Source organism: Chiloscyllium plagiosum, unplaced genomic scaffold (assembly GCF_037043375.1).
Source record: "Chiloscyllium plagiosum isolate Xiang-an unplaced genomic scaffold, Cpla_swu_hap1 HiC_scaffold_30, whole genome shotgun sequence".
Classification (NCBI taxonomy): Eukaryota; Metazoa; Chordata; class Chondrichthyes; order Orectolobiformes; family Hemiscylliidae; genus Chiloscyllium; species Chiloscyllium plagiosum.
In genome coordinates this window covers 51,691,118-51,710,976 of record NW_028270168.1, presented here as the reverse complement: position 1 = coordinate 51,710,976, position 19,859 = coordinate 51,691,118, and the positions used below count along the sequence as shown (strand labels likewise).

Genomic DNA, 19,859 nt, shown 5'->3' with positions numbered 1-19,859 from the left:
GAATGTGTGCGTGTGCATGCGTGTGTGTGCATGTGCCTGTGTGCATCTGAATGTGTGCGTGCATGCATGTGAGCGAGTGTATGTACCTGTGTGCGTCTGAATGTGTGCGTGTGCATGTGAGCGAGTGTATGTACCTGTGTGCATCTGAATGTGTGCGTGTGCATGCATGTGAGTGAGTGTATGTGCCTGTGTGCGTCTGAATGTGTGCGTGTGCATGCGTGTGAGTGAGTGTATGTGCCTGTGTGCGTCTGAATGTGTGCGTGTGCATGCGTGTGAGTGAGTGTATGTGCCTGTGTGCGTCTGAATGTGTGCGTGTGCATGCGTGTGAGTGAGTGTATGTGCCTGTGTGCGTCTGAATGTGTGCGTGTGTATGCGTGTGAGTGAGTGTATGTGCCTGTGTGCATCTGAATGTGTGCGTGTGCATGCGTGTGAGTGAGTGTATGTGCCTGTGTGCGTCTGAATGTGTGCGTGTGTATGCGTGTGAGTGAGTGTATGTGCCTGTGTGCATCTGAATGTGTGCGTGTGCATGCATGTGAGCGAGTGTATGTACCTGTGTGCATCTGAATGTGTGCGTGTGCATGCGTGTGAGTGAGTGTATGTGCCTGTGTGCGTCTGAATGTGTGCGTGTGCATGCGTGTGTATGTGCCTGTGTGCGTCTGAATGTGTGCGTGTGCATGCATGTGAAGGGAGTGGCCACCCCTGCAGCCTGGCCCTAAACTGGTCCACCTCCTGTTTGCTCAGTTCCCCCTCAGTGGTTTGCCAGCCATTGGAATCATTAATTGCTCAGAATGGACCTTCCACTTTCATCTGGGAATGTGGGCCATTCAGCACATCCCTCAATGCTGATAAAAACCAGCAAGAGTGTGTAGGTGATAGGACCATTACCAGGGCACCCAGTTTTACCCGACCCTCCCTGTCCCTTCTGCCAGTCACTCCTACCATGGTGTAAAATTTGCCTGAATATGTTTCACACTGTCACTTGTATTAGCGCGGACCCGATTGGGTCTTGGTCCAACTACTGAGTTGAGTTTGGGGACATTTCTCACTAGACTAATGCTCCAAATGGACCCTTCTGCAAGTGTCTTTAGATGGTCTGTTTCTCAATTGCTCACATTGCATCAGTGTGTAGAGTGGTCAGGCTCTGCAGTGTAGCATGATCTCAGTGTCCCAACAGTTTCCCATACAGTCACTTCTTGACAGAGGAGAATGGGACAGTGCACAGAACACTGTGGCTGTGCAGTTAGCTCCCTATGTGGTTTCAGAACAACGCCACCTTTCGGTACAGTTTCTAGTCAGACTGAGACATGCACAACTGAGCAATCTTGTATCCATGATCAAATGCCCTCAGAGATAGCAAGGGTGGGGTGCACCAGGTGCAGTGTCTGAACTGTTGTTCATTCAGGGTTCCTTTCATGCTTAAACTGAACCAAAGAGACCCCAGGCCTGGCTTGAAGTAAAGTTGTGGGGGGTGTGGAAGTTAGTTTAAACATGTGGAGTTGATGAACAACAGGAAATCTGAATGAGCACACACCACTTGGAAATAAAAGACAAACAAAAATGAACGAAACAGAGTTATGGATAGCCTTTCCTATTCATGTGGAAGATTTGAGGCAGAAGCATTCAGATCTGATACAGTCCAGACAGGGGTAAAGGTGCTGGTCACTACAGTCATAAAGGTGCAGATCAGAAAGGTGAAGAAATTCCACAACAGGCTGGAAATGCTCACAATGCAGGATGAGTGAGGCCAGATTTGAAGCTTAAATAGTGTGCAGAGTTCTGGTTAACAGAGATGGGACTCACCATTACAAACCATGGTGCAGGACAGGTCGAGGCACAACTTCTTAATCACATTGCAACATCACCAAATAACGGAAAATCAACCAATTCCAAACATCAGCTCTGTCAAAATTCTCTTTAATACTCTTTAATACAGGGCTCTTGAGTAACTCCCAGTTCTCCAACAGTTGATGTTTAGAAGTGACAATAACATGTGTTTGTGAGGACCCATTTGACCAGACAATGTTCCCAATTCAGGCTGACAGCTTTGGCAGTGCCAGTCAGCACAGCAGGGATGGGCAGGATACATGTTAATGACCGAGGAGGCAGTAACTGAGGGTGGTCACCACTGAGAGCTGCAGTGTGCGTGTGGCAGGAAGGCCTGCTTCCATTAGCTACATGTTGGGTTGTCTGACTGTACGATGACCAGCATTCCCCTGGACCTGCAGGAGCTGGAAGACAGAGATGAAGATCAGAAGCCTACCATCAGCCACGGCCTGTCCCAACAGCTGGGACAGAGACTGGGAGAGCACAGGACATGGGCAAAGTCAACATCCCCAGTTTCTGACCCCCTGGCACTTTGCCTACAATCCTCTACTTAAATGATGGAAGGAGAATTAATGTCCATTTAATTGAGAGAAAGGAAGTCAGCTCTGACTGCAGGTTGAACTGAACAGCAATTTCATTCCCAATGAATAGTCTTCACTTTGTTACTTTTTAAAGACATTTCCTGCTCACGTGGGTGTTGCTAAGACAGTGTGAGAGAATAAAACAATTCCTCGGCACATGCCCATTATTCGAACCTCACTTTCACCCGACTCTCATAATCTGATTTATTTGGCAACAACAGAAAGCTAATCCGGAGTAAAACAGGCTCAGGAATCTGAACGTGATAACGTATCATTGGGTCAGCAAAGTTAAAATCAATTCACATCAAACACTCCCAAGACAGGTACTTCCCAGGGTTAGCTACAGACTGTTTTATTTACCCATATTGACGTCTGTATCCGCCTTTGTCTGAACTGGATTGCCTTTGGACAGTTGTGAGCAGCTCTGAAATTACTGCTCCCCATTGTTGTGATGCCAAGGTTCATCTGCACATTTCCTTCACCAACCTGTTGCTGGGGTCTATTCCTGGTGGAGCTAGCTCTGGCCTGAGTCACCGGTTTACCCTCACTCTCACTCATACACATAGAGACCAGAACATCAATCTGATGGTTCAGGGGCGGTCTCTCTCACTGTACCTTTTGTGAGAGCTGCAGTATTTTTCATCAAGCTTTCTGAATCTGGATTTGTCAGCAACTGTGTGCAGAGAGGTCCAAGACGCATTGTACACAGTCTGTGCAAGAAATTCAAGTTTTCCCTCCAGAATATTTAAATTCAATTGCCCCCTTGGCGTTTACCCTGGTAATAAGAGCACTTAATCAAGTGGGGAATAGGATCATAGCAGTTAACTACTGAAAGGAGAGGATCTGGGACTGCAGAAAGGGCTGTTGGACTGATATAGTCAATAAATTCTCGACACATTTCATTTATTTTTGATCAGATCTGTTAACATCACAGACACGGGCAGTGGGTACTGCTAAACAGCATACTGAGTTCAGGCTTTCTCCTGCAATTGGTCAGATCTGACTGAGGCCAATATCCCAGTTCAGGTGGTCAACTCTCCAAGAATGCCCTGGATTGTTAAGGATCAAGCTCAGAAGCACACTGTTGGAAAAGGCAACATGTCTATGGTTCAATTGCTTTCAGTAGTTCCGTTCACAAGTTATAAAAATATTGGAGTCAGAGAAACAAGGTGTTTGAACTGAGAATCATCTAATTATATTGGGAGAGTCTATTCACTTCATGAGATGGGTGATGTGAGGATTACCGAAGAAAATGAACAACGGTGCAGGTGGGTGGGGCTGTGGGAGGTCATGTGATGAAATTGTTTTGAAACATCCCCAACCAGAATTATCAAGTCTGAGCACCAACTAGTGCCCTGCGTCCCACAACACCCAGTGACAGATATTGGCTTCCACGGTATAAGGTCCGAGTGGTTTTGAAAAGGTTATCAGGGCCTAATTGCAGGGAGGAAAATATTAGGACCTATTCCCATAGCTGGAGAAACATGTACAAATACTGTCTAAACAATACACTGGGAAAAATTATTACTTCGGCCTACCTGCAAAAGCTGTTCATGTGATTCATTAAAAAAAAGAGGAAAAAGAAATCTGACATTTCAACCACACCCCCCAAAAATGCAATGAAGAAAAGTCTTTATTAATTCATCCAATGAGATGGTCCTTTTGAATTCTTGGCATTGTAAGGCTCAGGTACCCTCATGATACAGTCAGAGGGTGTGCAGCGCCCATTTTTCCCCGATGTTCCTTGAAGTCCTGGTGGGCCTGGCACACCTGGCACCCCCTGCTGGCCAACTGGACCTGGTGGGCCAATTTTACCATATCCTGGGCGTCCTGGTGGACCTGAACGTGAACAGAAAGATAATTGGAAATCACAAAAGAGTGTCATTCATCAACTCAAACAGCTTAGGATCAACAGGCCCACTAAACAGAGAGAAAAGCTGTGAAGATCACAGTGAAGAAGGTTACCTCAGATTACAACGAGATCTTGATCAGATGGGCTAATGGGCTGAGGAGTGGCAGATGGAGTTTAATTCAGATAAATGTAAGGAGCTGCATTTTGAAAAGCAAATCAGAGCAGGACTTATACACTTAGTGGTAAGGTCCTGGGGAGTGTTTCTGAACAAAGAGACCTTGAAGTGCAGGTTCATAGCTTCTTGAAAGTAGAGTCACAGGTAGATAGAATAGTGAAGAAGGCGTTTGGTATGCTTTCCTTTATTGGTCAGAGCATTGAGTACAGGAGTTGGGAGGTCATGTTGTGGCTGTACAGGACATTGGTTAGGCCATTTTTGGAATATTGTGTGCAATTCTGGTCGCCCTCCTATTGGAAGGATGTTGTGAAACTTGAGAGGGTTCAGAAAAGATTTACAAGGATGTTGCCAGGGTTGGAGGATTTGAGCTATAGGGAGAGGCTGAGCAGGCTGGGGCTGTTTTCCCTGGAGCGTCGGAGGCTGAGGGGTGACTTTATAGAGGTTTATAAAATCATGCGGGGCATGGATAGAATAAATAGACAAGGTCTTTTCCCTGGGGTCGGGGAGTCCAGAACTAGAGGGCATAGGTTTAGGGTGAGAGGGGAAAGATTTAAAAGGGACCTAGGGACAACTTTTTCATGCAGATGATGGTGCATGTATGGAATGAGATGGTGGAGGCTGGTACAATTACAATTAAAGGCACCTGGATGGGTATATGAATAGGAAGGATTTAGAGGGATATGGGTCAAGTGCTGGCAAATGGGACTTGATTATGTTGGGATATCTGGTTGGTATGGACGAGTTGGGCCGAAGGGTCTGATTCAATGCTGTACTTCTCTATGAGTCTAATACATAAAACCGGAGGGCTCAAATGTGACGGCGGGTTAAAGTTTCCCATCCTCATCATCGAGACAAAGAACGAAGCACAATACAGCACAGGAACAGGCCCTTCGGCCCTCCAAGCCTGTGCTGACACATTTTGCCCTTCCATACTAAAACTGTCTTCACATACAGGATCCGTATCCCACAACTCCCTTCCTATTCAGGTATTCATCCAGGTGCTTCTTGAGTGCTGCTATTGTGCCTGCTTCCACCATCTCCTCTGGCAGCGTGTTCCAGGCACTAGCCACCCTTTGTGCGGAAACACTTGCCTCACACATCTCTTTTACACCTTCCCCCTTCGAGTGATTTCATTTATATCCAGCAGAAAAGCTACAGGAGGTCAAGAAGGGTAATGTTACAGCTCATTGGCTTGAGTTCACAACATTAGCCTGGCCCCAGTGGGGTGTGGTGAGGTGGGGGTAGGTGTGGGCATAGGGGTCTGTGGTTGCTGACAGTGGGACAGCAGCTGCTCAGTTTCATTTTGCAGATTCTGGACATACTCTCCAGCTCCGCTCTGTCTCACTAAAATAACCTCCTGCTGTTTTTGGTGATCTCTTTCCTCTCATCCTTCCTTCTGCCTTGTCAAAAGCTGCGCATTGCCGGTTCCTACCTGTACATACCTAAAGTACTGGTTAGGGTCCTTCTGTACGGTTTCAAAGTCCCCTTTAATAGGCAGATACTTTGAACACCTGGCAGGAAGCCCTTTCAAATGATGTCAGCTGCATTGAAGAGTTTGAGACTGTTATCATCCCATCATCAGGTAAGACTACTCGATTTATTATTGTCTATACTTTCCAAAGGCCGCTACCTTCCTAAAGCAGACGTCCATTAATGTCTATCCTGTACAACCAGTCGTAAGGTAACTTCTCAGTCCTTGCTATTCTGGAGTCAACAATCCTGGTTTGCTTAGTCTTCCCTGATAGTCTCAACCTCTCAGTTCCAGCATCATCCTTAGAAGAATTGGAGAGATATTTTGCAAGGTTTCTGATTTTCTTTTTATAGAATACAATATTCCTCAGTGGCTGTAAATGTGCTTCAGGATGTCATGTGGTGTGATGGGCATTTTTAAAAATATAAAGGTAAAAATCACACAAGACCAGGTTATAGTCCAACAGGTTTATTTGGAAGCACTAACTTTCGGAGCGACGCTCCTTCATCAGGTGGTTGTCCGTTCCGAAAGTTAGTGCTTCCAAATAAACCTGTTGGACTATAACCTGATCTTGTGTGATTTTTAACTTTTGTACACCCCAGTCCAACACTGGCATCTCCAAATCTTAAAATGTATGGAAGTCTTTTTATATTGAGAGGGCAGAATGGTTCAATGTTCTTTCACCACAATCCAACTAAGATCGACAACTTCACTGCTTTTCAATTCCTGCATTGTTATTTTTAATGGTTGGTGAGTCCATGACCATTGGTTTCTCCTGTTTGTCTACCCCAATTTCCAGGAGTTATGCACCTCCTCATTTATTTGACCAAACTCCACCATCTCACACTGATCTAACTGGACTTTCATTTGGCTTTTACGCAGCAGTCTACAATGATGTTAATCAATTGCTTGTATTTTGTTATAATTTAGTTCAGTATTAGCATAGTATTCTTAACCTGGAAGTGTATCACTGATCCCTCATCATCACTGAGCCTCCTCAGATCATCAAGAATGGCTTTACATCATCCACACTGTGGCTGTTCAAGGCAGAACTCTACCATATTAGGAACTGACAGCGAACACTGGCCTTACCAGAATCACTAACCTCCTATTGATAAATACATTACCACCAATCATTAAAAATTAGCGATATCCTCTCCACCCAACTTTCAGTCATCTGTTAAGATTAAAACTGTATTTCCAATTGCAGAGTCCAAATCAATGTTGTAATGGGATGCTTCCCACTTTACCCCAGCTTGTGGATCATTAACACTTACTCACGTCCACTGTGTTCACAGTCAGTTGGCTGTTCTTTGTTAGTTCTTCACCCTCCAACTTTGCCATGTTGGGACTGCAGTCACAACTATTTTACAAGTTACTTACTGAAAGAATTTTGAATTTCCAGGTTTATCACATTTACTGAAGTACCTTAACTGTTTTTCAGTCACTTCTTCACATAATTCAGTAAGATTAGCCAAGATATTTGACCGTTAATAGGTCTGATCTTCATAACTGCTCAGTGGATACCAGCCTAAAGGTCTGTATTCACACACTCTAGCTTTGCCTCTCTAGATCCAGGAATCATGAGGATGGATGAGAGTCTCAGAAATCCAGATTCGATAGTCCAATCCAGAAATAATGGGCAGCACAGTGGCTCAGTGCTTACCACTGCTGGCCCACAGTACCAGGAACCTGTTTTCAATTCTACCCTTGGGTGATTGTTTTTGTGGAGTTTGTACATTCTCCCCGTGTCTGCGTGAGTTTCCACTGGCTGCTCTGGTTTCCTCCTACAGTCCAAAGATGTGCAGGTTCGGTGGATTGACCAGGCTAAATTGCCCATAATGTTCAGGGATGCGCAGGCTAGGTGGGAGACTGGGTTTTGGTGAGATGGTCTTCGGAGGGTCGGGTGGACTCGATGGGCCGAATGGCTTGCTTCCACACTGTAGGGATTCTATGATTCAGATAATCCAAACTATTGCACACCTGATTCAACAGATCACGTTCTGTACTGGCTGCATCAGCAGATTTCTGTTGCAATGACGCCTCTTTAACATGACACATCTCCACGGGATAGAGTCATGACAAAACAGCTGTGAAATAAACATGCTTTATACAGCAAACCACACCAAGGCCGTCCATTCCTCAGTGTAAACAGGTCATACCTGCAGGGCCAGGTGGGCCTGGCTCACCCACACGACCAATTCCGTTTTCACCTCGGTCTCCCTTCTGGCCACTGGGACCTGTGGCAAAAAAATAGAGTTCAATAACTTCTTAATGGATGAGCTGAAAACATGCAACAATTGTAAACTGAAGTATTTAACTGGGCAGTTTGTCAGCAAACATTCAGCTCTCCAAAGATTCTGGAAACAGCTAAAACACTGGATGGATACAGAGTAAAACCTCCTCTACAGTTTGTTCATCAAACATTCCCAGTACAGGGTTAGATTCAGAGTGAAGCTCCCTCTACACTGTCCCCATTAAACACTCTCAGTGAAGTGGTTATGCTAATTTAGCACAAATTGTGGGGATGTTCTGGCTCCTGGGAGATTGTTGAAAATGTCCCTAAGACATTACAATCAGAATGTGCTCTCCTGCGGAAGAATGAGATTCTCATCATTTAATTTTTCAATGAAGATTTTAGTACCAATTTATTTAAACACTGGATTAACACAGCAGATGGATTGCTGTTTTGTATCTGCTTATTGTCAATCCTTTGATGGGCAATGGCTTAATTTATCACCCCTTTCCAGAATAGTCTTCCAGCAGCAAGATCAAACACTTCCTTCAATTAACTGCAGCTTTTGGTGAGTTTCTGTTCAGTGGGTGGGAATATCTATTTCTTTCCCAGTTTAACTGAAAGGTCAGTTTACTTTCTTCTAGTTCAGAAGAACCATAAAATTGAAAGAAGTGCCCTGTCCCTTCACTGATGCTGCCTTATTCACTGAGGTTAAAAATCACACAACACCAGGTTATAGTCCAACAGGTTTAATTGGAAGCACACTAGCTTTCGGAGCGACGCTCCTTCATCAGGTGAAGCGTCGCTCCGAAAGCTAGTGTGCTTCCAATTAAACCTGTTGGACTATAACCTGGTGTTGTGTGATTTTTAACTTTGTACACCCCAGTCCAACACCGGCATCTCCAAATCATTATTCACTGAGGAGTTGCTATTTTTAAAATCAGTCAACACAGCCTTCAGCTCAAATGGAGACATGTTGTCTGTGTTGTGAAGGGACCAGATGTGAGGCCACACATACACACTCAGAACCTACTTGCACTGAATGGAATTTAACATGATCGCAGCTCCCTAATGGAATGTTTAAAATAAGGTATACCTTTTGGCCCAGGTAACCCAGACCGTCCATCTCTTCCAGGTTGTCCAGGCAATCCAGATTGACCTGGTTGCCCTGGGTGACCAGGCGGTCCAATTTTACCAGGGGGTCCGGGCCTTCCTTGGCTGGTTGAATCTGGAGTCCGTATTCTGGCTAGGTAGTATGCCATTCTTTCTGGAAAAGAGAACATAGGCCATTGAGTGAGCTGCAGTGAGTTCTCCTGATCGTTGAACCTCCAGTAAAGACCTGTAATTGAAGGGAACACCTTAGAAACCCACAACTGGAGAACAGGGAGAACCTGGCTAGGGTCTGGGTTTCAAGGGAGGCTAGTCTGCAACCTATACTCACTATCTCACCTCCATAAAGGGTTTAGGGGCAGTGGCTAGCATTGCTGCCTCAAAGCGTAGGGACCTGGGTTCGATTCCATCCTCGGGTGACTGTCTGTTTGGAGTTTCCACTTTCTCCCCATGCCTGCATAGGTTTCTTCCGGGTGCACCAGTTTCCTCCCATAGTCTAAAGATGTGCAAGTTAGGTAGATTGGGTATGCTAAATTGCCCTGTCGTGACCAGGGATGTGTAGGTCAGATGTGTTAGCCACAGGGTCTCTGCGTGATGTTCGTTGGATGGTCAGTGTGGACTTGTTGGGCTGAATTGCCTGTTTCTACACTGTAGGGATTCTAGGGACATTGGGAGTCAACACCATGACCCTGGCTACACCAGACCAATATCACTGGTTCTAAAGTACATTCGTTAAGTACATGGATTCTGATTTTGACAGATTTTTGGTCTTTTGGAATCACAGGATATGGGAGGCAGGCAGCAAAGTGAAGTTGAAACCCACGATCCATCCTGATTAGTTTGAATGGTGGAGCAGGCTGGATCCGCTGAGCTGCTTACTCTTGCTCTTTTGTCTTATGTTCTTATATTTCACATTGTTGTGTCATATTGTTTCCCCAGCAATGGCAAAGAAAAATGGCCTTAGCAGCACTTGGACACTTGTCTCTTGTAGAAGGAGGGGTTCCTCATTAACCGTGGCGAGAGTTGACCCCATACGAAGAAAGATACCATGGGGTAATGTTCTGCCTGGGATAGGGTACCTGTTCTGTTGTTCGTACAATGAGGTGGCAGATGGGTTATGTTCTTCATGTGCCTCTGAAGGGTGACTGATACCCACATACCAGCTGCTACCAGTACCATCTACCACCCATCACCCCACTCCAATTCAGAGGATGGAGTGTGAGTGAGGCCCAGTGACGTTGTCCTCTTCTTCTATGCAAGGTGAGGGGTAGGGGAGCACCTGGCTCACAGTCAGCAGCTGCTCACAGCAGTGGGGCCCAGCTCAGAAACCCAGGAGCACAGGGAACCGAGCGTGTGCTTCTCCATCCCTGACAGATCGATTACCAAATTCTCAGACTGTAGAGTTCTGATGGTGAACTGATGGAAATGAAGGAACACAAAGTGAAATGTTCACTCACCATCAAAGATTTTTGTGACTTCCTGTCTTATTAATCTCTTGATCTCATCAAAGTTAACAGCATCAGCCTGTGGGATGGAATCAAAGGTTATTTCAGATTGAGTGGAACATTCCAGTCACAGTAGGAATCCCCTCTGGAAAGCACCCCCTCTGTGGAAGGATCATTAGTCTGTTTAGGAATATCAGATTGGCAGTTTCACCACACGACACACACACAGGACACTATTCTCCTGGGCATGAAAAGCCAGCATGATGAAGTGTTTTGCAACGGTTTACCTTATTATGGAACAAGCTTACAAACAGAGTGAAGGAACACCTTCGTGAAATAACTTGGAATGAAGGATTTAACCGAAGCTCACCAGTGAATTACAGAACTCTCCCTGACAGCACACAAAATAATCAAACTGCCAGCGGTTTATTACCAGGATTTATTAACGAACGCTGGTCAGCTGTCTGAAGCTGGTCTCCTCTGTGTTTGAAATGAAGGTATTTCCATCACCCCCACAGGCTCATATTTTTGGTCTCCAAATATAGGGACCAAAAAAAATAAATAGGGAAAAGGTGCAAAGATGACTCACAAGGATTACCCCAAAACTGTGAGGTTACAAGTTTCAGGAAAGACTCAACAGAGAATCACCAACAAATCCATCAGGTATCCAGGATATGCATCTTTACCCAGAGTCATTAAGAAGATGGAACAAATGCAGAGAGTACTGGAGAAACTCAGCAGGTCTGGCAGCATCTGTAGAGAGATAACAGAGTTAAAACATTTCAGATTCAGTATGATTCTGCAGACTAAGGGTTCTCTTTGTGTGGAAAGATTGTAAACAGGGACCATGGTAAAATTGGGGCACTATTTGGTGACTATTTGATGGCCCAAAAACTGGCAGATGCATTGTTGATATGCATAGTCACAAACTTGCAGAGTGGCTCAGTGGTTAGCACTGCTGCCTCACAGCACCAGGGGCCCAGATTCAATTCTACCTGTCTGTGTGGAGTTTGCACATTCTCCCTGTGTCTGCGTGAGTTTCCTCTGGGTTCTCCAGTTTCCTCCCACAGTCCAAAGATGTGCAGGTTAGGTGGATTGGCCATGGTAGATTTCCCCCTGGTGTCCAGGGATGTTCAGGCTAGGTGCATTAGCCATGGGAAATGGACGGTGATAGGGTAGAGGATGAGTCTGGGTGGAATGCTTTTGGAGGGTCAGTGTTGACTTGATGGGCTGAATGGCCCACTTCCTTAGTGAGGGATTTTATGAAACGTACAGAGGAGAAGCCAGATTTTTCCTCTGGATGGGTATTTGTGATTTTTCTGGAATTTGAATTATGATAATTGAAAACTCCCTCCCCACAATACTGGGTCTGCTAAGGTTGCAATGGTCTGTTGGTTTTTATTAGGTCAAGGTCATAGAGATGTACAGTACAGGAAAAGGCCCTTCAGCCCATCGAGACTGCACCAGTGAAAAAAAACCTAACTGTTCTAATTCCATTTTCCAGCTCTTGTCCCCTAAGTCTAGATGCATTGCAAGTGCACATTTAAATACTGTTAAATTCTCCTGGTAAGGATTGTGGAAACCAAACAGTTTAATAAAGTTGAAACAGTGCTGAGCTATGATCTAATTGACTGGTGCAGCAGATGCGAGCAGTTCCTATTTTCCTCTTATGACATATGTGGGCCTTCTCTCTCTGATCCTGTCAGTGACAGCACACACAAATGGTACCCCACTGTGGCACCATCCCAATGGAAACCACAGCCTTGAAAGATTCCAACAAAAGTAACAGAAAGGATGTGGGGAAAGATGGTCCACGGTGGAGGGAGCAGGAACCATGAATTAGTCTTTATCAAGAGCCAGCGAAAGTTGGTATCCTCTGACAGACTCATAGTATATTTTCAGTGAAAAGGACAGTCATGGAGGCACTGGCTGGATTTTAAGTCCTTACCGCTGTTCCTGGTGTTCCTGGTGTTCCTGGCATTCCAGGTAGACCTGCAGGCCCTGGGGGTCCAGGTGATCCTCTTTCTCCGGGAGACCCTGGAGGGCCCGGCATTGCCACACTGCTGCTCTTGCCCGAATACCCTCCGTATATCCCAGGAGGACCTCTATCTCCCTGGGCGCCCTTTTCACCAGGTTTTCCTGGCTCACCCTTGGGATAAAAGGTACAGAGAAAGTATTAGAAATTAATTCCCTGTCAGGGATGGGATTCCTCCCCCACGTTCTTCTCTACAAGGATCTCAGGGAGTCCCTCTCCCACTGCAACTCCCCGGTACTCAATGCCACTTTCTCCCCACCCTGCCCTCCTCTCATTTATCTCTCCACCCTGCAGGCACTCTGCCTGTATTCCTGATGAAGGGCTTTTGTCCGAAACGTCAATTTTCCTGCTCTTCGGATGCTGCCTGAACTGCTGAGCTTTTCCAGCACCACTCTAATCTAGAATCTGAAATGGTACAGACTACCCAGTATGTACAGAGCAATTCATTTAATCCAGGAGGATACAGGAGTTTTTTATGACTTCAGTCCCAACCAGAACCTATAAAAGTCTAACATTTCCAGACAAGATAAATGTAGGGAAGGGTGCTCCTGATGACTGGGAAGTCCAGAACCAGTGCTTACAATGTAACAATATACAGCAAGTCATTTAGGACTGAGATGAGGAGAAACGTCTTCACCCAGAGAGTGATGAGTCTGTGGAATTCTCTGCCACAGAAAGCAGTTGAGGACAAAACATTGAATGTTTTCAAGGAAGAGTTATAGCTTTTGGGGCTACAGGGATCAAAGGGTATGAGGAGAGAACGGGAACAGGTTATTGAGTTGGATGATTAGCTGCGATTGTACTGAATGGCGGAGCAGGCTTGAAGGGCCGAATGGCCTGCTCCTGATCTTATTGTCTATGATTCACACCAACGTGTGCCACTCAGAAACTGTCATTCTAAAAAATAAGCTGACCACCTTTTCAGGGCAACTCAGGATAAGCAATGAACACTACCCCCCCACAACCTCATGGAGTGAACTTTGAACATCAGCTTTCCTCATGGGCCTGCTCTGTATTCAGTCATTGTGTCAGGAGTGAGACAAGAGGTGGAGCAAAGAGCTAACGACAGCACAAGAGGAAAGAAGGGAGGCAGGCAGGAACAGTGGAAGAGATGGGCCTGACCAAACAGGCTCCTCATGGCCCACGACTTACAGATTTCTCATGGATTCTGGAAATCAAAGTACACAGAATATATTGTCTATCTGCAAAATAGACCACCCTGAAGTAAGCAGGCTCCTTGTTGAAGTGATGGATTAACAGTAAGAATCTGCATTTCTAAAGAACACACCTCAGAACATGCCAACGTGCTTTACAAATACTTTTTAAATTTGTTTACTGGCATATACAGGAAATGGGGCAGCTAAGTTGCACACAAATAACAATGATGTGGTGACTATATAATATGTCCTTAGTGACATTAATTTGGGATAACAGTTCGATGGGACTTCCTACCTCATTTGAAAGCCAGTCCCTCCAGCACGGCAGCATTCCATTGGTACGGTGTGTGCAGTGTCAGTCAGGCAAATGAGCTTCTTTTCTGACCCTTGAGTGAGATTATAAACACACAGTACTCTCACTCTAAGACAACATTTACTACCCATTGAGCCACAGCTGACAGGAACTGAGAAACTAGCCCCGAATAAACCAAGGAATTGTCTCCTGCCAGACTGACCTGTGGAGTGTCACTTACAGCAGAAAGTGAGGAGTGCAGATGCTGGAGTTCAGAGTCAAAAAGCAGGGCACTGGAAAAGCACAGCATCCAAGGAGCAGGAGAGTCAACGTTTCGGGCATAAGCCACACTCTTCGACATAAGACCCATCTGGTTAATAATATCCTTTAGAGATTAAATCTGCCAACTTTACCCAACCTAGTCATGTGACTCCAGAGATGTAGTTGATCCTTAACTGCCTTTTGAAATAGTGCAGCAAACCACGCAGTTAAATCAAACGTTTAACCAAGATCAAGAACAATAGCCTTTGACATGCCCCCTTCCCAACAGACTCACACAGCCTGGATTATCATTGATGTCAGTAAGCCCTCACAATAAATGGCAAAGTTGATTCACTGTGTGAATGGAATCAGTCAGTCTACAAGTTCCTGTGCTTAACATCCTGACTGAGCTTGTGGGTTGAACAGAGCGGAGTTAGGACATGTCGCGGCAAGAAACAACGCAGCAAGTTGGACCTGCAGGAGCTGGAGGCTGCCCATTTCACCTTTCCCGCCTATTTCTCAGCCAGTTTGTAAGTGCAATGGAGGAGCCGGGCATTCGACGACAACCCCGGCTCCTCACGGCCTCTTGAAATTAGTTCCAGAGCTTTTAAATTGTGTGAATCTGTATTTCAGTTTTGTACACTCACTTGACAAATAAAGACTTCCAACAGCCCCTTGCCAAGCTAAAAAGTAACACTAGCCTTGTCACAGGTGCCCACATCCCAGGAAAACGTAATTTTAAAAATCCTCCTTTTGGACGACACATTTTACCCTCAAACAGAAAGTAAATTCTTTATGGGGTGAGTGTCACTGAGACACCAACCAGAGTAAGGGTAAGTAAGGCTTTAGTGCCCTTTTACAGGTTCCGGGAACCCCAAACCATTTAATTTGCAAAGAACATCTTCCCTAGAGACTAGAGCATCAGACAATCCATTCTCAGGGTAAGTTCATACCTTTGGTCCAGGTTGGCCTGCAAGTCCCGGTGCACCAGGCGAGCCCTAAGAAAACAAGATGAAAACATGAATGTTTGAAGCATGGCCGCACTATGGGGTCTGGTGACTGACACTGCCCCAGCATTGAAAACTCTAGTTGCCTTTGATTTAACAAGCTGAAAATGTGTTGCTGGAAAAGCGCAGCAGGTCAGGCAGCATCCAAGGAGCAGGAGAATCGACGTTTCGGGCATAAGCCCTTCTTCAGGAATGAGGAGAGTGTGCCAAGCAGGCTAAGATAAAAGGTAGGGAGGAGGGACTTGGGGGAGGGGCGTTGGAAATGTGATAGGTGGAGGGAGGTCAAGGTGAGGGTGATAGGCTGGAGTGGGGTGGAGGCGGAGGGGTCAGGAAGAAGATTGCAGGTTAGGAAGGTGGTGCTGAGTTTGAGGGATTTGACTGAGACAAGGTGGGGGGAGGGGAAATGAGGAAACTGGTGAAATCCAAGTTCATCCCTTGTGGTTAGAGGGTTCCTGGGCGGAAGATGAGGCGCTCTTCCTCCAGCCGTCGTGTTGCTATGGTCTGGCGATGGAGGAGTCCAAGGACCTGCATGTCCTTGGTGGAGTGGGAGGGGGAGTTGAAGTGTTGAGCCACGGGGTGGTTGGGTTGGTTGGTCCGGGTGTCCCAGAGGTGTTCTCTGAAATGTTCCGCAAGTAGGCGGCCTGTCTCCCCAATATAGAGGAGGCCACATCGGGTGCAGTGGATGCAATAAGTGATGTGTGTGGAGGTGCAGGTGAATTTGTGGTGGATATGGAAGGATCCCTTGGGGCCTTGGAGGGAAGTAAGGGGGGAGGTGTGGGCGCAAGTTTTACATTTCTTGCGGTTGCAGGGGAACGTGCCGGGAGTGGAGGTTGGGTTGGTGGGGGTTATGGACCTGACGAGGGAGTCACGGAGGGAGTGGTCTTTTCGGAAAGCTGATAGGGGAGGGGAGGGAAATATATCCCTGGTGGTGGGGTCTCCTCCTTTGATTTAACAAGCTCAGGATTCGTTAAACTCAGAGATGGTGAAAGTGACTGCCCAGCCCCACTGTTGCCAGCTGTAGTGATTGTCAGCTCTAATCCAGCACTCAACAGGAGGAAGACTTTTCTCCTTGCACCTGTAATAGAGGCTCGTTCCCTCACCATTGATGTGACAGTGATTATTAAATAGCAAACCGATAATGGGAATTGTAGTTAAGGCCTGGAGGCTGAGGGAGAAGGAATGGGAGAGTTTGTGCATTGTCCCATCTCAGTGTGAAAATAATTCGAGGCAGGTGTGAAATTTGATTGAGATCAAGGTTTCAAAATGGATCTTTTAAAATAAACTTGGGGCAGGTTTAAACTGATTTAAAAACAAAATGCTGGAAACACTCAGCAGGTTTGGCAGCAGTTGTGGAGAGAGCGATAGAGTTAATGTTTTGCGTCCAATTTGAAATGTATGTAAATGGCTAGGGTGTGGCAAGTATGGTTGGTGAGCAGCAGCTATTACATAGTAACAATAACAGAGGCCGAATTCAATCAAGGGTGATTGAACACTTCCTATTCCTGATGAAAAGTTATTATAGACCAGTTAGTCTGACCTCAATGGTGGGAATGATGCTGGAGTAAATCATAAAGGATGAAATTACGACGCATCTGGATAGCAGTAACAGGATAGGTCAGAGTCAGCATGGATTTATGAAGGGGAAATCATGCTTGACTAATCTTCTGGAATTTTTTGAGGATGTAACTCTGAAGATGGACAAGGGAGATCCAGTGGATATAGTGTACCTGGACTTTCAGAAAGCCTTTGATAAAGTCTCACATAGGAGGTTAGTGAGCAAAATTAGGGTGCATGGTATTGGGGGCAAAGTACTGACTTGGATTGAAAATTGGTTGGCTGACAGGAAACAAAGAGTAGTGATAAATGGGTCCCTTTCGGAATGGCAGACGGTGACCAGTGGGGTACCGCAGGGATCAGTGCTGGGACTGCAGCTTTTTACAATGTACATTAATGATATAGATGAAGGTATTAAAAGTAATATTAGCAAATTTGCTGATGATACAAAGCTGGGTGGCAGGGTGAAATGTGAGGAGGATGCTAGGAGGTTACAAGGTGACCTGGACAGGCTAGATGAGTGGACAGATGCATGGCAGATGCAGTTTAATGTAGATAAATGTGTGGTTATCCACTTTGGTGGCAAGAACAGGAAGGCAGATTACTACCTAAATGGAGTCAAGTTAGGTAAAGGGGCAGTACAGAGAGACCTGGGTGTTCTTGTACACCAGTCAATGAAAGCAAGCATGCAGGTACAGCAGGTAGTGAAGAAAGCTAATAGCATGCTGGCCTTCATAACAAGAGGGATTGAGTATAGAAGCAAAGAGGTTCTTCTGCAGCTGTACAGGGCCCTGGTGAGACCGCACCTGGGATATTGTGTGCAGTTTTGGTCTCCAAATTTGAGTAAAGACATTCTGGCTATTGAGTGAGAGCAGCGTAGGTTCACGAGGTCAATTCCCGGAATGGCGGGACTATCTTATGTTGAAAGATTGGAGCGACTGGACTTTTACACCCTTGAGTTTAGAAGGATGAGAAGGGATCTGATTGAGACGTATAAGATTATTAAAGGATTGGACACTCTAGAGGCAGGAAGCGTGTTTCCGCTGATGGGTGAGTCCCGAACCAGAGGACACAGCTTAAAAATAAGGGGTAGGCCATTTAGAACAGAGATGAGGAGAAACTTCTTCACCCAGAGAGTGGTGAGTGTGTGGAATGCTCTGCCCCAGAGGGCAGTGGAGGCCAAGTCTCTGGATACTTTCAAGAAAGTGTTGGATAGAGCTCTTAAGGATAGTGGAATCAAGGGTTATGGGGATAAGGCAGGAACAGGATACTGATTGACGAATAATCAGCCATGATCATAATGATTGGTCGTGCTGGCTCGAAGGGCAGAATGGCCTACTCCTGTACCTACTATCTATTGTCTATTAGGAAAGGATAGTGAATGGGAAAAGAAGTGCAAGAGTGGCAGAATTATCAAACACTCTCTGCTGTCGGCTGTAGAAGACTGAGCTGGCATAGCTGATGCAGCATTGGGTGTCCCTGTCAATGGTACCTGTTGAGAGAGTTGGCAGCATTCCACATATTTCTGAGAAAGACCTTTCTTATAAAGGGGAGGTGGAATATTTAGTGGACCAAGTGTGGGTTGACGAACAAGTTTGGCTTTGGTAAGATACAAAAGACAGAACCACGTTTCATGGCGGCAAAATTGAGAAGGTTGAGAGTGGTCGCAAATCTTGTGCAGAGTGGGCACTGACTCTGTACTTATTCACCAGCCACATGCACATTTAGGGTGGTCAGTTTTAAATACTACCAAGATGGAAAACTCTTTAACCTCAGTCACCTCTGTGCCAAAAACAAAGAGTTTTCCATCTTGGTAGTATTTAATACTCACACCAAAGGGCAGTTGATTTTGACAAAGCAAATAGCGACTGGCTGTAGATTGTAAATAGCATTGGGGCTATCACACTGTCTTACTTGACTTTCAACATGATTTTGATGATTACAGTTCAAACAATAACAGGTAATGAATGATGACTGAGGTTGATCAGGAACCGAAGGGGGTCTTTGGCTGCATTACCAAATGAGCACTTTGTCTCTGTCTGCACTGACTGTTATGATCCCAGCTAATGGTACCTTTAGGCAAGTCAGATCCCAGTAGGAAACTTGGCATGATAGAGCAAATGTTTAATTTTTCAGTCAGTTTACTGTGGTTATTAGTCACTGAAACAATATTCACATGAGTCTGTAGGCGTTCTTTAACAATTAAACATAAATATGTTTTCTTTCATATTATAAAAAGCTAAAAATATAAGACAGTTCGAAAGACCTTAAACAGCAAATTGAAGTTTCACCCTGCTTCCCCACACTATCCTTTTACAGATATTCAATTTATTACTTATCTCTCAACTCTTCAATCTTCTACCTAACTCATTCCTCTCTGTTTCTTGTCCTTGCATTTTTGAGATGGTTTTATGATTACTTTCTCAATCCGCTGGCATGAAACATTCACCATGCTAATGGTCAAACTTTCTCAGCTCTAAAAACTTTAGTTAAAAATCACACAACACCAGGTTAGAGTCCAACAGGTTTAATTGGAAGCACTAGCTTTCGGAGCGCTGGTCCTTCATCAGGTGGTTGTGAAGTACACAATTGTAAGATACAGAATTTATAGCAAAAGTTTACAGTGTGATGTAAATGAAATTATAAATGAAAAATACCTTGATCGTTTAAGTTTCTCATCTGTTAGAATGACCATGATAGTTTCACTTCTTTCAGATGTAAATCAGATAACTTTTTTTAAAAAAGTTACATTCTCAGGTTAATTGTAACAATTGGTGTCAGGCCAGATAAGATGTTGAAGGTGTTATCCCCGTGTGTTCCCTGTCTGTGCCATACTGTTTAGACTGATTCTAATCTAAA

The 19,859-nt window shown here is 45.2% G+C and overlaps 1 protein-coding gene across 5 annotated transcripts in view; it reads right to left on the bottom strand.

Annotated features, from left to right (window-relative positions):
- Positions 1-1,898: 1,898 nt before the first annotated feature.
- Positions 1,899-19,859, bottom strand: part of col16a1 (collagen, type XVI, alpha 1) — a 371,262-nt gene continuing 353,301 nt past the window's right edge. For all 5 annotated transcript variants that reach the window (XM_087976933.1, XM_087976932.1, XM_087976935.1 and 2 more), the window contains 6 exons: positions 15,393-15,437; positions 12,643-12,843; positions 10,707-10,773; positions 9,236-9,406; positions 8,066-8,143; positions 1,899-4,244 (listed from right to left, as the gene is read on the bottom strand). In XM_087976933.1, the coding sequence (XP_087833059.1) occupies positions 4,042-4,244; positions 8,066-8,143; positions 9,236-9,406; positions 10,707-10,773; positions 12,643-12,843; positions 15,393-15,437 (765 nt within the window). In that variant the 3' untranslated portion in view covers positions 1,899-4,041. The remainder of the gene's footprint in view (positions 4,245-8,065; positions 8,144-9,235; positions 9,407-10,706; positions 10,774-12,642; positions 12,844-15,392; positions 15,438-19,859) is intronic.